The sequence below is a fragment of the Myotis nattereri genome, assembly GCF_964212035.1.
Source record: "Myotis nattereri genome assembly, chromosome: 10".
NCBI lineage: Eukaryota > Metazoa > Chordata > Mammalia > Chiroptera > Vespertilionidae > Myotis > Myotis nattereri.
In genome coordinates this window covers 26,594,935-26,612,129 of record NC_138085.1, presented here as the reverse complement: position 1 = coordinate 26,612,129, position 17,195 = coordinate 26,594,935, and the positions used below count along the sequence as shown (strand labels likewise).

Below are 17,195 nucleotides of genomic sequence, written 5' to 3'. Positions count from 1 at the left end.
CGGGCAGATGAGACACAGGCCATTAGGTCGTCTTCATCACCTTGTCTCTCCGTTGCAGGTGAGGTGACAACATCTACCACGTCAGTAGTGTTCGATCATTCCCATCCTTCCTCCCCCTCCTCCCACTTATTCCAGTTTAATGTTTAAGATGGTTGTGTCTCCTGTTGCAGATATGTAACCATCTGCTCTCAAGGTATTTGGTAAGATAAGTGTAAATCTCATTGCATTCTTTTGCTATAAGTCAGCTGGGATACTGGGGGGAGAAGGAGGGACATGCAGACTGTAGGTTATAACCTGATGTTTCTAAAAAGGAGGCTAATACATCCTCCAGGTTTTATAAGTGGCCAGTTCAAACACCAGACTCTGAAACTCAGGGTAGTGACCCAGTGACCCCGAGAGCCACAGGTGCCTGCCTTGATGGTGTTACATTAAACAGTCCATTGTCTGCAGTCACACTGACGGTTTATCCTTGAATATCGGGGCCAGAACTTTGGGGGAAACGGGAGGCCTTTTGGGAAAGTGATGCCTTGAACTTTCACGCTGGCTGCGCACGGAAGCCTTTGCCCCTCGGCGAGCGTGCATTTCAGATTCTTGGTGCCTGTATTTGCTTTAAAACCGTGACAGTACCTTTTCTGAAGTGTTGGTCTTTGATTGCCACGAGCATGCGAAGCCTGACAGGATATTCTCCCGTTTTTCCAGTTAGAGCAATAGAGGAAGTTGTCGCGTAGTTGTCGTGTGTTCAGGCCGCGTCAGGGCAGTGGGGCAGCGTATGACACGGAGCTGTGGAGTCTGAATCCTGGAAGCAGGAGTGAGAGAGGCACAGGTGAGCACGTCCACTGCATGTTCCCTTCCCCCGTGACTCCGCGTGATGCCCCACGTGACCTCCAGGGCCGGCGACACCCCTCCTCCCCCTCTGAAGGCAGCTTCCCTGCGCCACGTCGGGCTGGTTTTGTGACTTGTTCCGAAATCATTTCAGACTTACACAGAAGTCGCACGGATGACACAAAGAGCCCTGCTACCTCTGCTCTCCACTGTGACCCTTCCCACACTTGCTCTAACACTTCCCTCCTAGTACCTGTGCACATGTTATTTCTTGAAGGATCTGGGGACACATTGCAGGCATGGTGTCCCTTTGCTGTTAAATACTTCTGTGTGTATTTCCTAAGAGGAAGGGTGTTTTCTTCTGTCACCTCAGTGTAGTCATCAGAATCAGAAGCTAACCATGTTGCGGTGATGTTGTGTAGTCGGTGGACCTTATCCCCACGTGACCCACTGTCCCAGCCGTGGGCCATGTGTCCTCCGTGCCCAGCATCAGGAGGCACGCGCCCCGTGCCATGGACTCTTGTTAAAGGTGGTGCTCCCAGCTGTCGTCAGCTCTTTCCTGTGTTGATGGGAGGGACGCACGCGTGCACAGGGGGACAGCTCTCCTCTCTCCCCGGGCGTCCCTTCCTTCATCAACAAGTTCATGGGTCCCAGTGTATTTTTATTTATTTAATTTTGTTGATGAGAGAGAGAGAGAAAATCATCGATATGTTTTCCCACTTCTTTGTGTATTCATTGATTGATTCTTGCATGTGCCCTGGCCAGGGATCGAACCCGCAACCTTGGCATAGCGGGATGACTTTCTAACAACTGAGCTACCAGCCGAGGCCATGGGTCCCTGTTTAGTTCAGGGGGTTATGATGTGTTTCACTCAGTACTTATGTTGATGCTCACATTGTCACAGGTTCGGCCAGTGGCAGCCGCCGGGTGTCTTCTCGCCACGTCATTGAACATAAAGTGTCAGGTAGTGGAGGCCCATGGACAACGTGTTGTGGGACTGTAGATGGATGTGTGGCTAAATGGCCTGCACCCACACAGTGTCCTGACTCGTACAGCTCCAGGACTCTGCAGGGGGACAGGTGAGCGCGGGGCTGACAGTCCTCGTCCCGGACAGACCTCTCAGAGAGGCGAGGGCTCTGTGTGGGGCCCTGTGACGAGGGCGAGTAGCTTGCGGGGAGTGAGCGGTGCAGTGCGGAGGCCTGTGCTTCAGCAGCCTGCTCCCTGACTCCGCCGCTTCCTCACGGCTGGCACTGGGGCCCTGGGTTCCTGAGTAGCCTCTGCTACTTTCTTCACCCTGAGAAACTGCGGGAGGGCGATCCAGGGCCCGGCCTTCCCTGCTGAGAGGCATCAGCAAGTGTGGGCGTGGTCACCCAAGGGTGCAGGGTGGCGTGTGCTTGCCCATGTGGATGGGTCAGGCTTGCGGTTTGAGGCTGTTGAGCGTGTGCTGGACCCCGCAGACCTGAAATCACGTGCTCTTGGGGTAATTAGGCCCATCCTGTAGCCAGCGTGCCCCCAGGCCCCAGCCCCCAGTACCAGGGCGTGTCCAGCCTGAGCCAGTCTGTGCTCGGTCTCTGCTGTTGAGCAGTGTCGGGATGTCCTGGTGGTGGACTGCAGGGGACAGCCACACACACAGCTGTGGCAGACTCTCTGGATGGGCCAGGAGGTGGGTGAAAACCCTTTCATTGCTTGATCTTAAGGAACAGTGTGTCTTTTGTTCACAAGGCCTACTTCCTACTTGTGTCCCAGGCGTGTGCGGGCATGAAACAAAGGGACAACCTGCAGGCGGAAGCGCAGCATGAACCAAAGCAAAGAAAAAAGGGGCTCACGCTGTTTTTATAAATGATCTTCCTTACGGATCACGTGCAAGGGAGAGGTCTGCCCTGAGCCTGCTTGGTACGAGCATAAACTGAGCAGACCCCGGGGCTGCGTGTTCTCCGGCAGCATTCTTCTGGGGCCTGCATTAATTGAATGTTGGCGTTTCATAAAATAAACTGCTTTTCATTACTGCCTGAGCTGAGAATAATGAGAAAAATGTGTGTCAGGTATTAAACACACAGTACAACATACAGATCCTATAGAATTATATTCCTAAAACTTATGTGATTCTATGAACCAATGAGTTTAATAAGAGAAAAAGTAAACTCACTCATAGGATGATGAATTGTCTCACCCTTTGCTCACATGGATTCATAGAGTGAGCGCGTTCAGAGCCAAAGCTGTGATGAGTCAGGTAAATCGATTGGCACCTGCTGTTTGTGAGTTTCAGGTTTAGCGAGTGTCTTCCTTGGAGGTGGATACAGTTGTGTGTTTGGTTTTAAGCATCTTGCACCCCCGCCTTATGCCATTTCCACACCCGAAGAACAGTGACCGAGACCCCGCCACGGGATGCCAACCTGTGGCAGCGGAGCCACCCCTTCTGTGGCTCCTGCTCTGTGTGTCTTTCTGAGACCTGCAGGTGGCCTAGATTAGCGGTTGCCAACTTTTTGGACCCCGCAGACCACCAGTGGTCCGCGGACCACCTGGTGGCGACCACTGGCCTAGATGATGGCGACCGTGGGTTTGCATGTTTTGCGTGAGACTTTCCATGACTTGTTGAGGATCAAATGTGATCTTGTAGAAAACACAGCTCACAGCCAAGTGGGGGCCTCGGGGTCAGACCTTGCAGCGCGTCCATGCGTTCACCCATGGGGGCCACTGTCGGGCAGTCCCTTAGGCATGTCATGAAGGTTGAACTAGGGCATTTAGGTCTGGAGCTAGAAAACGCTGTCGCCCTGTCCCAGCATTCTGTCTGCTGCCACTGAACTATAATGGAAACATTTCTCAGTTCTCTGGAGTTCAGAGAGAGATGCTGGTAACTGTTCGCCTGCCTGGGTCTCAGGCTCTGCCTGTCAGACACGTGCCTCGGCCCTGTGGCGGTGCCGTCTGGGTGAGCGCAGTGAAATGAGGTCGAGCACTGGTGCGTGCTAACCGGCTTGGCCACATCACGCCTCTGACTGCTCCCTCGGTCTGCCACGTGGGGCACCTGCACGCTGCCTCGCCTGCCTTTGGGGGGAGCGTGGCCATGAACACGTAACCAGAGCAGATGCAGGTGCCCGGAGGGGGATTCAGAGTGTCTCCGGGGGTTTTCATCTCCGGAGGAGGAAATGAAGATGTCCCCGAGGTGAGCCTCGGCCCCTGCAGGCGCCCTGCCTCTCCGTCACCCTCACTAGACCTCCAGCTGAGCCACACAGAGGTTAGAGCTGTGGTTAGTGTGCACGTCTCATTAGCATGTTTCTGAGGCTGGGCCTTTCGGAACACTGGTGCCCTCTGGTTGGCTCCCCTCCTGTGACCCTCACAGGTGATGGGAGCACTTTGTTTCAGCCAGCCTGGCCTGGGGTAGGGCCAGTGACTTTGTACTGCAGGTAGACGTGCGTGTTGTTGGAGGAAAACCCAGGACATGGCAGGCCCGACTAAGGTGAACTGGAGGAATGATTCATGCATGGTCCTACAAAAGGCCTTGACTGTGACAGTCTTTGAAATAATGCATCAAAAATAGGAAAGTGGGCCTTAGCTAGTTTGGCTCACTGGATAGAACAGTGGCCTGGGGACTGAGGGGTCCCAGGTTCGATTCCGGTCAAGGGCATGTACCGTGGTTTGCGGGTACATCCCTAGTAGGGGGTGTGCAGGAGGCAGCTGGTCGATGCTTCTCTCTCATCGATGTTTCTGACGCTATCCCTCTCCCTTCTTCTCTGTAAAAAAATCAATAAAATATATATTTGAAAAAAAACAAAAAACAAAAACGGCTTTCATGCAAATGCCTTTTTGCTGTGACGTTTGACATCGCATCACTGCCCAGTGAGGTCAGCCGGAGCCTCGGGAGTCGGGAGGTGCCTGGGCAAGCTCCCCACGGGCTTCCAGTAAGAGCACTGCCTCTGGCATCGGGGCTCCTGGTATTCTGCCCACAGCTGTGCGATGCCCCTGTTGCCTGGGTACAAGTGGAAAGTGAACTTGGTCTTCGGATTGCTTTGCAGCAGCATTGGCCCGCCAGCTGAGAACGGCAGTGGATGGTGGAGCCACATAAAACCTAAGCTGAGCTGCTGTGTGACTGGTCCTTGGTCTCGCGGTAGACAGGGGTCCTATCCTGCAGCCTCTCTCATGTGCTTGCCATTTAAAATACTGTTTCGACGGATTGGTTATGAATGGGCAGAGGGATGGTGGTCTTCCCTGGGTACCACTGGCTACTCTCTATCCCCACCCCACCTTGTCACCTCTGGTTACGGCAACCCTCGGCACCATCCCACAGATGCCAGGCCAGCCCTGGGAATGCCAGTGCCATCCTGGGGGACCCTGCATCCTCCCTTGCCTGAACCCGGGGCAGTGCCCTTTCTGTCAGAGTCCTCTTTGGTCTCACAGCCCAGAATTCACTCTCCTGTGAAGTTCAGGACCTCTTGGGTATTCGGCGTTGAAATCTCGGAAGAAAGAAGTTGTTGAGCAAGTGAAAAAGCGGCTTGGCGTGTTGCTGAGCGTGGGGGTGGCACTCACGCGGTCGTTGGCCCTGCCGCTGTGGCGCGGATTGGTGGGCTGGTGCCTGCAGTGTGCTCCGGGTGCAGCTGCGTCATGGGTTCTTGATTCTCACGTGAAGCTCGGTCTCTCCACCACACTGGCTCAGGGTTGTTGTGACGACTGAAGGGAGGCGTGTGGCACGCTGTTTAGTTCAGGGATGGCAGTGGGTGAGTCTCCCTGTCTCCAAGCTGGAGGCCTGGGGTGTCCGGGCGGCTTTTCCGGGCTGGCTCCTCTCTCTGCAGGAGAGCAAGGCTGCCCTGCGGGCAGGTGGGCAGTGGTCAGCCTCCTCACCACGTCCCAGGCGGGCTGGGACGAGGCCCCTTGTGTCCGCCCGCCTGCTTCTCTGGTTTGGATTGAGAGCCTGTTTTGCTGTGATTATTTTGGCATTAAAGTGGGATTAAATTCCCTAGTGTAACCTGGGACATGTTACTCAGGCTGGAAGTTGTCAGTGGTCCTCGGGGGTGGGTGACCCTGTGTCAGCGTCCTCTGCGCTCTAGGCTGCTGCACACCGGGGTCTCGGGGCTGTGCAGCACCCCAGCTCTGCCCTGCACGTGGGCCGGGCATCTTCCTCCCGCTGGCTGCTCCCAGCCCTCGGGAGTCCCCAGGGAGCCTGCTCTACCTGCTGCCCAGCGGAGCCAGTGTCTCCAGGGCCACCTGGGCCTCGCCTGTCCCAGGGAAGCTTGGAGCCCGTGAATCCTCCATCCTCCTGTTTTATTTTCCAGGGACTGTCATTGGAGCGGACACCCTGGAGTCTGGCATTGGTTTCTGTCGTGGTTTATTGTGAGAAAGCAGATGCTCATGCGGTTTGACTGGACTGTTTGCTTCCTCCCCGGTGCAGGGCTGTTGGACCTCCTGCCGTGACTCACGCAGGTCTCCTGGAATGTCCTCCTCTCCTTCCTGAGACCCTTCCTCCTTCGGGACTCGCGTGGGGGTGGGCCCGGGCCTTCCTGCCCGGCCCTCCCTCCTTCTCTGCCCTCATGTTTCCCTGTGTGGCCCTTGTCGTAGGATCCTGTTCAGCTGTTCGGCTCTGTCCCTCACCAGGGTGAGCTCCGCAGGTGCTCACGTTGCATCTCCTTTGACGGAAGGAGCCTCCGTGTCTTGGCTCCGTTCTGCTGCCCACTGGGAAGCCGGCCTGTATTTCTCTGGAATGTTTTCTGTCCTCGAGGTGGGGACCTGTACACTTCCTCCTGGTCCCAGAGGTGGGGCAGCGGCCGTCCTCACGGAGGGCAGCGCCACAGGGGCCCTCAGATGGGCTGTACGTGGCTGTGCTGCACTTGGTGCCGGTGCCACGGGACTGCCCATCAGGCACAGTGAGTGCAGGCAGGGGTGCCTCAGAGCTGGAGCCCAGGGCCCCGCCTCCCCTCCCTCTCGCGCAGGCCTGACCTGCTGGAGCCCCCACCCTGCAGGGAGGAGGGCAGATGGTCAGGAGTGGGTTCCTGGAGCCAGACACAAAACTGACGTTGATGGAGTCTCTGCAGACACATGGGCTGGCCATAAAGTTAATTTCTTCAAATACAGTTCCTGATCGAGACCATGGAGATGCAATCCCCTACAGGGATGGGCCATGCGCTCAGGTACCTGTGAGCATGTGTGAGCAACAGGAAACTGTGATACACAAATAGTTTGTATCTAAAGTATTTTTATGGTTTAGAATAAAACCGCCTTACACGACTCTAACCTAACGGGTGCTGTGTTTCACTTCGAGTGTGAAGGACCAGGAGAGAGAGGCTGTGGGAGTCCGCTCAGGCTGTTGTGCCAAAGGGGACCACACATGGGGCTTCAACAATGGAAATGTGTTTCTTCACAGTCCTGGAGGCCAGCAGTCTGCGGGCTCGTGCTGGCTGGGCCACAGGGTCTGCGTGACGCTGGTGGCCGGGCCCTGGCTGGACGTCCTCACCCAGCCGTGGCTCTCGGGCCACCGGTGCAGGTGTTGGGGGGCAGCGAGCCTGCGGAAGCAGGGTGCCCGTCCGGCTGCTTTGGAAGTGGGGGCTGGACCCTTGGAGCCGGCAGCAGCTCCCGTGGCTGTGCCAGCTGTCGGGGGTTTTCTAGGCTGGCACAGCCCTTGGAATCAGTGGTAATAGCTTCCTCTGTTGAATATTGTCCAAAAGCAATTGTTCGCTGGCTTAAAAGCGTGTGCCGTGTTGTCACGCGTGCTGTCTGAGAGGGCAGGCGGTCTGGCTCCTTGCTGAGATGTTGTAGTAACTTCTCATCTGTCGGGGGGGTGGGGGGGGGGGGCAGGTGTTCCGTTCCTTTTGCCACAAATCCCCGCACCAACCCCTCCCAGCACATCTTTGAATCCTCTTCGTGTCCTTCCCATCTGAGATCAAAGCAGAGCTCCAAACGTGGGCAGACCTCTCGTGGTGTGACTTTTCCTTCTCCACGTCCCCTGCTGTCCTGGTGGGGGTGGGGGGTCTCCTCAGACACTGCGGCTCTGGAATATGAAATTGGCTAAGTGTCCCCGTGTGACCGGCCCCTGGTTGGTGTCATTTTCACCCCATTCTCTGCTGAGGCTGCCTTGGCACCTGGCTGCCGTGAGATTTCCCATCTCGAAGTGCTGGCTGAGCCCGGCACTGCACACCCTTTCTTCATTTTAGTAAGTTGTGGTTTTATTTTGAATAAGCCTCTTTCAACCTACTAATATTAGTCTGAACTAAAACCTCCCCCAAATTCTTCTCACACAGAAGAAGCCAAGTGATTTTGAAAGTTAAATCAAAACAAAGCCACCTGGTGTGTGACAGATAAAATCGGACTGTGGTTCGGGAGCCTGCGGGACCCGCCGGCCAGCCGGCCGGCTTCCTCATCTGCTCTGGAAGGAGTTGGGAAGCGCCTCGCTGGGCCTTACCGCCGTCCTGCTCGGGGGCTTGTGGCAACAGTCGCGAAGGGGACTGCCCGGCAGCTGCTGTCGGAACGGCGTGGGGTCTGAGACTGGGTCCTTGTCACAGCCCCCAGAAGCTCACCCTTTGGGGAGTCTGAAACACACTTGGGCCGTAAGCTGCTTCACATCTACCAGGGTCGTTCTTCCCTCCCCTGCGCCCTGTCCCTCTTGGCAGACACCAGCTCTGGGGGCCGGGCAGCGGCTCTCCTGCCCCGGGCGGTGCTCCCTCCCAGCAGCCAGTGAGGGTATCACCTGTGACAGGAACGTGTGGTCTTCAGAGGGGCTCCCAGAGATGCCAGGATTCGCTCTGCTTTTCCAAACAGTCTTCTGGTTGCTTTATTTTTCTTTGAAAAAGACCCTTCGGTGTGCCTGCTCTTTGTGGAGGTGCACCTCCTGCAGGGGGTGGGGAGGCCTCCCTTCCCCGGCCCCGGGGAAAAGGGCTGCTGGGACGGGGCTGGTTGAGGTCCATGAAACTGAGAAAGTAAGCAGCTTTCCTTTTGTTGTTCCAGGACCTTCTGCATGTTTACCAGGAAGCAGAAGGCCACCCCCAGATGGTGGTCTTACGACTGTTGCGTTACATCCTCCGTCTGGTGTGGAGGATGCTGTGACGACGGGTTCCCGTGGAGCCGAGATGTGTGCAGACATTTCAGTTGTTCAAGCGGACAAGCCCAGCGTCACGGCCCCCTGGCGCCATTGCTTTGAGGCCAGTGGCGGTCCCAGAGCGGCCGGTGTGGCCTGACACCTGGAGCAGCTGCGTGCGGACTTGACCTTATCGGTTCCTCGCCATGTGGCAGAGGCTCTAGTGTAGTGTTTGTTATGAATGTAAATGAGAGCGTATTTTCCTTTTAAAAATGTTACTAATCATGGTTCTTTGGAGCAGGATTTTAGGCAAGAATGGTGTAAGAACAGGTTTTTTTTAAAAAGGAAGTGGAAATTTTTAACCAACTCATAAATGAATTTTTACTAAAAATTTAAGAACCTATTATGGAAACTCTCATGTGGAAACTGAGCCAGCTGATTTCTAAAGCTGCCTTAGTTTATTTTTACAGGCTACTGTACAGGACTTTGAAACATGAGAGGTGTGTATGATATGGCCCCTCCCTCCCTGCCGTTGCCTCTCTCGCCTTCTTTTAATCATGATTACCAAAAAATTCTTATGAGATGCAACTGATTCAAGGGGTAAAGGGTCTTTTGTCAGCCTGTGTTGGTATGCCACTGCCACTGTGTAAATATTGACTTACCTCCTTAAATGTAATTGCATCCGTGGCAAAAGTGCAGCTTGTCTGTGTGGCTCGTCTTCTCCTGTGTTGCTCCTCTCTCTGTCCTGGGTGCTCATGCACACATTTGGTCCAGTGCGTCTTCACGATTCAAGTGTAACTGGGTCAGAATGTGACTTGGAATCTGCCCGTGTTGCCCACAGCTCGGCCAGTCTTCGGGAGCTCACTCCCCGGGGAGTGCTCGGTACTGGTTTCCACGTGGGTTGGTGGGCTGGCGTTGCAGTACAAGTGTCCTGAAGAGAGAGAGTGGCGACAGCACAGACACAGTATCAGGGCCCTTGGCACTGCTGGCTTTTCCGGTTGCAGGCTTTCCCTCAGCACAGGGGGCACTCAGCATGAGGCCCCAGGGGGCTGGCAGGCCCACCTGCGGCTGAATTTGGCTGCAGGAGTCCAAGCTGGAGTCCTCGTGGGAATTAGCACGGGCTGTGGTGGGCAGGGCTTCGGATGGCTGTTTCCTGGGCATCCTGGCTTTCCGTCCACTTCTGAGTTGATCTGGCCTCTGATGCCCACCACTGGGTTCCTGCTCTTCTATACCCACTTTGAAATGCAGGCTTCCTTCGCTCTGAGCAGCGCCATGAAAACTCACGAGGCACACGTCCGCAGCGGTCCCTTCTGACAGCTGCTACTGGTTCTTTCTCTCGGACAGCTGGGCTTTGTCGGGCCGCCTCTGTGCATCCACTGCTTCCTCCACGCCCACCTGGGAGGACTGCAGTGAGGGCACCCACGGGTGATCAGTCATTTCAAAGGCGGTTAAACAGCGGGGAGGCCCGAGAGGGACCGGTAAGAGAGCAGGGAAGGAAGGTGCCGATCATTCTGTGAACCCACAACTCCCGACAGTTTTTGAAACCTCAGATCGTGAAACAGTTTTTTAAGAGAAATACATGATTTTTCAAATGAGTCAGCAGTGCCAACAACTATTGCATTTCCTTTTGGCCCACCAAGGGCCAGCGTTTTCACATTGTTAAATTGCAAGGAGAAATTCATGTGTCTCTCCATAGTTTTATATAAATATATATGTATACATATATGTATATACGTGTGTGTATATATATTTTGCATATGCGCTTTCTTTAGGTAGAAATATTTGATCTCAGATACTTTTCCTTTTTTAAAATTTCTTTTTCCCCAAAATCCTTTCTTGGGGGTCTTGAATATTTTTAAAACTGTTGAGACTGAGCTTGTGCTCTTGGTAGGTCTGGAACTCCCTTGCTGGGGCACCAAGGCCACACCGCTGGAGGTGGTGGTAACGTGGCCGTGGGCCTGCTGGACACACACCAAAGATGTATTTGGTTCTGGGCCCATCCGCTCCCAGGATCTCCGTACTCATGTGCCAGTCCCTCCGACTGGAGCACTTTACCCTGTTTCTGGGAGCGCAGGATGCAGCCCGGGCCGCGGGCTCGCTCGCTGCGTGCGCTCCTTTACCTCTGGCTCGGCAGCTGGCCGTGGCCACGCGTGTGAGGAAGTGATTCTTGGACGTGTAGAAGTATTAAGAACAGGATGTTGCACCAGGACATGAGAGGTGACTGGGTGTCTCTGTACTGTACGTATCTGTGTATCAAAATGCTTCCTGCAGAAAGTATACCTGTGATGGTATGCCTTTTCCTTTTTCTTTTCTGTTTTATTTCTTTGTAGAGAAAATAACTAGCTCCCTGTCTGAAAATTTATGAGATGCGGGTTTTGTGCCTTGACCACCTCCTCCCATGCAAGATTTGTAGAACGTGTCCTGTGATGATCACAGAAATGCAATCAATGCCCCCCAGTCGCTCCACGGCGATTCTTGCAGTTACCCGTAGTTCGGCCTAAAAATGAGTTTATGAAGAATTTGTTTTTAGTTGTGGAGAAACCAGGTAAAAATTCCTTCTGATTTAAAAAAAAAAAAAATGTACTCAGTCGAACCTTCTCCTGTTTCCCCTTCTTAATATTGTACATATTTTGACTATTTATTAGATTAGATCATATTTTACTTACCAACTGAGCCAAATGTCTGTGTGCAATTGTCTCCTTTACCTTTCTTGTAAAATTTTGTACAGCATAAATGAGCAAAAAAAAAAAAAAATCACTGTTTTTTACTAAACTTTTTCAGAATTAAGGATTGTAAATATTGTAGATTCTTTTTCTGTGTAATGTGTCCTACTGGTTCATAGTGCTGTAACTTGTAGACATAATGTATATTTATTTTCTGCTTATTTAATGTCTTAATTTCTGTAAAGTGTTGACCTCTGACACGCCCTCCCCTCTTTCCCCCACCCCCCCCACCATCCCATTATTTGCTTTAACTCTGAGGTGGCGACTGGTCAGCTCACTGCCGGACACATGGTCTTCCTAGGGTGGCTCTCCAGCTTTGGTTCCTGGTATATGGTCAAATGGGTTTACATGCTTGGTCTTTGCTGTCCTTTGATAAAGCTCATGTTTAGACACCAATGAGAGACCATAAATCGGGCAGGTTTCATAATTCTTCAGGAAATACCCAGTGACTTTCTATTGGTTCCAAAACAGCTAGCTTCCCACGGAAGCAAATTCTATTAGCTTCCAGGATTTGTCTTTAAAAAAAAAAAAAAAAAATGTTATCGGTCGTAGGGACAGACGCATTGAAAATGTATACCCGACAACTCAGTATTCAGAGGGCAGGGGGCGGGTGGGAGAGGTTCCTGCTTCCAGACCAACCAGAGGACCTACCTGCTCGTGCCCCTCACCCCCTGTTGGCAGCCGGTGAGCTGCCCACGTCCGCCTGCTGCGTGGCCTCTGGTGCTTCGAGGTGTGGACTGAATTGTCCTCAGGAGCTAATTGTACGGGCTCCTGGCCCGGAGCTTTGGTCCCTCATTGGGTCCGCCTGCTTCCTTAGGTTGATGTCCTGCTTCAGGAGAGGTTGGGGGCCCCATCAGGATGGGTATTAAGATGTGGGAGCTTTAGAGAGACTTTCCTCCTGGTTTGGTGTAGATGGTCTGTCGTCCCTGCTGATTTAGCCTGGTGCCTGTGTGTGTTCATTTTGCACATGCGTGTGTGCAGGGATGTGTTCACACATGAGGCTAAACCAGCTGGGGTAGCTTCTATTCCAAACAGTGCGGCGTGCAAGAGCATCCTCAAAATCCCAGCCAAGTAACTTGACTACTTGTACTGGGCAGTTCCAGACTTCTGAAGCTCCCCGAGGCCTGTGTCCAGGTCCCGTGACCGCTCGTCACTGTTGGAACTCATCAGGTACTCCTGTACAAGAGCACTGATCTGTGTGGATACTGATTCATCACTAATGTGTTCCTAGGACCCAGCATATTGTAGCATTTGTATTGCAATTTCCCTGGCTCACTTTGGTTTGCACTGATGAATTTTGACAGGGTAATTGCCACTTTATTGTGCAATACTGCTGTAAATAACTGCAGATTTTTTTTAAGAAACTCAATCTTTTTATGTTCTTACTGAATTTTATATAAATAAAACTTTTCAACTGGTTTTGGTAAACTGATTGATTTGTTTCACAAGACGGCGGTGGAACAGCTCGCCCACACCCGCCCTCTGCCAGCCACAGTGTACCCCCTGCCTGTGCGTTTTGTGAGTTCTCGCCTGGAGACGATCCTGCGTATTGTATTTGAAAGCAAGCCACTCTAGAGGTTTGAAGTGGCTGGCGAGACAATGCAGTGTCTACTCAGGTGTTCAGTTATGACTCAGCACCTGATGGAGGGGGTATTGGGAGCCAGCTCCGAACCATGTTAATGAGTGATGATGGCAGAGACCCTGACATCGCACCCCTGCTCAAAGCCGGAAGAAAACCCAAAAGCTGGAATCTGGGAGAAACGGCTTGTCTGCAGCGCCTGCCCAGGCCCCAGAGAACGGCCAAAGAAGGTCCCCTGAACTGACCATGCCGCCTATAAAGGGCCCATTGAGTGTCCGGCCTGCGCTGGGCATTGGGGGAGAGCTAGTTTGTGGATGCAGAAATTAAAGGCTGATTTGGGGATATAACCTACAAAATCCTATAATTGCATAACTTGCCACTTGTACTCTGAAGTAAGTGCTAGAAAGGTTAGAGACCGTGGCTAAGCTTTATTTTAAGTAATGCACGAATCTGGCCTTGTAATTAGGTATGTATGTGTGTATATGTGTACATTTATCATTTCAAATCAAGTTGTTCTGGCTCCCAGCCTACTTCCTCTCCAAGGCAGGAGAGTGAATTTTTCCAGACTCCTCTGCAGGCCGTGTGTGTGTGTGTGTGTGTGTGTGCGTGCTGTGCACACGCACGCGCGTGCGCATGTGTGTCATACAGGGGCTTCTATTTTCAACTGGGTTTCCATTTTTCCTATTGAGAGTTAGCTCTTTATATATTCTATGTAAAAATCTCATGTTGGAAATATTTCCCCTGCAGTCGGTTGCTTACCTTTTTTCTCCAACATGATGATGATTTGCAAACATACAGAAAAGTTGCAGGAATTTTAGCACCACGCACCATCGACTAGCCTCCTAGCCACATTTCATTACACCTGCCATGTCACCTATCAACCTACCCATCAATCCACCTACTTTGTGATGTATTTCAAAGTAAATCGAAGTCATGGGCAACCTTCCTCTAAATACATATAATTTAGAGTTCGTTTTTCTTTTTTTTAGATGAAATTTACATACAATAAAGCATCTGAATCTTGTGTGCACGTGCCCAGTTTTCACCAAGGGTCCAGCTATCCCCCATCCCGATTCCCGGCACTCCCAGGGCTCCCTCCTGCTCCTTGTCCCGCACAGCCCCAGCGGCGGCCTCTTCTGATATCTCCCGCCATAGATTTATTTCTATGGGTCACTTGAATGGGATCATGTGGTATGTGGTCTGTGTCTGGTTTCTTTCTTGTTCAGCATCATGTTTTTGAGAACCCCATTGCAATGATCAATAATTTCCTTTTTATTGCTAAGTAGTATTCCCTGCACCGTCATGAATGAGCACTGAGCTGTGCCACTCTGGGGCTACGATGAACACGGCTGCCCTGTGGAGTCTCATGCGTGTCTTTTTGTGGATGTGTTTTATTTCGCTGCGTGTCTCCTAACTGCCGTCGTGCACTTGATGGGGCCGTAGCCGTTTTAGAAGTCAGTTTTATCAACCTTAGATTTCCGTATTTTGTATTTTCAGAGCCCTTCCCCATGCCAAAGTTTTAAGTATTTCCTTACGTTTTATTCATATAACCATACAGTCTTTTAATCTTTCATCCACCTGGCATTTGTTTTTCTAACTGCTGCACAGTGTGACTCTAACTTCATTTTCTTTGCACCATCTTTTTATTTAATCTGCTATCCTAATTACTGTAGTTTTAGGATATGTTTTTAACTTCTCGTCCCTATTTTTCAAGATTGTCACTGCCATTCTACTTTTTGTCTTTCATGTGAATTTTGAATAGGTTTTGTTTCTTAAAGATTGCTTAGGAGTCTTGTATGGGATGACAATGGCGGTATATTAATTTACAAGAGTATCACCTTTATAACAAGACTAGAGGCCCTATGCATGAAATTCGTGCAAGAGTAGGCCTTCACAGCCCCGGCTGTCTCAGCCCTCACAGCCCCAGCTTCGTCCGGAAGGTCGTCCAGAAGGACATCTGGATGGTTATTTCTTCCCATAGATCCTGCACATTTCTTGTGAGCTTTTCCTAGGGAGGGGTGGGATTACCCAGCATCCAGCCCACCCAGTGCACCCCCTTATAACCACAATTGCCCCCCTTATAACCACCAACTGATACTTTGGACCTTTTCCTGCCCCCGGTGCAGCTGAGAGCAGGCCCAGGGCCTACACTTGATCAGTCCAATGCTCTTCCCAGCTCTTGGGGTCTAAGCAAGTTGGACAGGGAAGGCTGCGGGGTGTGCTTGCCATTCCCTGGCCATGGTGCCTGCTGTCCAGCCACCAGCAGGCCAGTCCCTGGCTCCCCAGCCTCCTGTTTGTTCCCTGGACTCAGTGTCCCATCCCCCCCCCCCCTGTCCAGCTTGTGCTCATCCTCTTTGTACTAAGTTAGCCAGAGTGGGCTTCTGTGGCTGGCAGCCGCAAGCTGAATCATTCCTACTGTCAGCAAGGACTGAATAAAAAGGCTCAAAGTTCTCTTAGCCATTCCGGTGTGAAGTGACCGGCTGATGGTTACAATTGCCATTGATGAAGAAGGGGCGCTGAGATGGAAAGTGACAGGGCACGGTGACGGACTCCAGTCTTCCTGTGGGTGCCTTCTACCGCGGGTCTCCTGAAAACTCTTCCTAAGGCAAGCCCTAAGTCCCAGGGGGCTTATCACCAAGGAGAAGATACAGGTACCAGAATGGCAAAGGCCTGGTTTCTAGGCCTGTTGCTGCTGATTTACATCTGTTACTGAAAGGGGCTTGGAAAGGCAAAATTAGAGAGTCATGACCTGCCTCTGTGAGCACCTTCTCGGGCCTAGCCCCTCCCAGGGCAGGACGCCCTGCTGCCCACCCAGGCCTTGGGGTTCAGGCCAGCCGAGCTCCCAAGCAGACTCCCGTCACCCACCCAGCCAGGCGCTGGCCTCCTGTGGCTTGCAGATCAATGCTCTCGCCCCTGCCACGGGGGTTTTAATCACTGCCTCTGAAATTGTGTGTCTGGCCTCTCGACTGTGGGGATCAGCGCCATGCCTGGCACCTCACAGGCCTCACACATGGCCCCATGTCTGCAATTTACTCTCATGACCTTGGGCGCCTGGGAGGACAAAGCAGACGTGGCAGGTTGTTAACATCGGGGAGTTTGGGTGGGGGCTGTAAGGAAGTTGTTATACTGTTTTTGTAAGTTTGAAATGATGCCAAATTTTAAAAATTAAGTGGGACCCTCTGGTTGTGCCTAGATGTTGGTGGGGAGCAGAGGTGTGGGGACAGTCAGGCGTGCTCACAGGGGCCTGGGGCCTGGGTGGATGGAGAGAGAACCGGGAAGCCGGACTGTGCCAGAGTGACTGTGGGTGGCACTTCCTGAGGAGAGCAGGGAGGGGCCGGAGCGGGTAGGGTGCTGGGGCAGAGGGAGAGCTCCAGGGCTCTGTTGTATGGAGCTGCCCGCTCACCTCGGGACTTATCCAGAAACTGTTATCAATTCATTTTAAAGAGAAAACGCTGGGTTTTTGGAAAGAGATCCCAGCCAGTTGGACTGTAAACCATTGGCTGAGTGAAGGAAGCCTGCAGCGTAAATCTTCAGGCCTTGGCTGTAATGAACCACCTTCTTGTGAAACACAATGTGAGGACACGGTGAGAGATGGAGCGTGGGGGACACAGCATGGGGAGGGGGGCCCCAACTCCGGGGGACGTTAGACTCCCCCAGGCTTTTATAAAATGCCCACCTGCAGGGCGCCCCAAACTCCGTGGGCTCCGGTGTTGTAGCTTTTAAAGCTCCTGAGTCACTACAGTGTGTGGCCGGGCTTCGGAGCCACGAGCCAGCTTACCCAGGACGCCCACCATGACCAGAAACTGGCCGGAGGCAGCATGACTGGTCGAGTGCCCCAAGGACAGTGCCCTGAGGACAGCGCTCGATAAAGTGCCTTCTGTTTGTTTTGTTGTAGTTTTGAAATGTTCAGTTCTCATGTCTGTTTCCCTCTCCTGCCCTGGCACAGGCATCCATGCCTCCTGCCAAATTCAGGTGAGTGGGAGGACAGAGTGGGCTGGAGAGCCCAGAGCCACGGCCACGGCCGGGTGTAGGGGAGGCAGCCCCAGGCTGTGAGCCCAGGAGGAGCCCCTAGATC

The 17,195-nt window shown here is 52.7% G+C and overlaps 1 protein-coding gene across 1 annotated transcript in view; it reads left to right on the top strand.

Moving 5' to 3' along the window:
* BCL2L11 (BCL2 like 11) overlaps nt 1–12,960 on the top strand; it is a gene marked incomplete at its 5' end in the record, with an annotated part of 39,682 nt that extends 26,722 nt beyond the window's left edge. Inside the window, one exon of the mRNA XM_081101128.1 lies at nt 8,749–12,960. Within this exon, the coding sequence (XP_080957254.1) occupies nt 8,749–8,847 (99 nt within the window). The 3' untranslated portion in view covers nt 8,848–12,960. The remainder of the gene's footprint in view (nt 1–8,748) is intronic.
* Between the last annotated feature and the right edge of the window lie 4,235 nt (nt 12,961–17,195).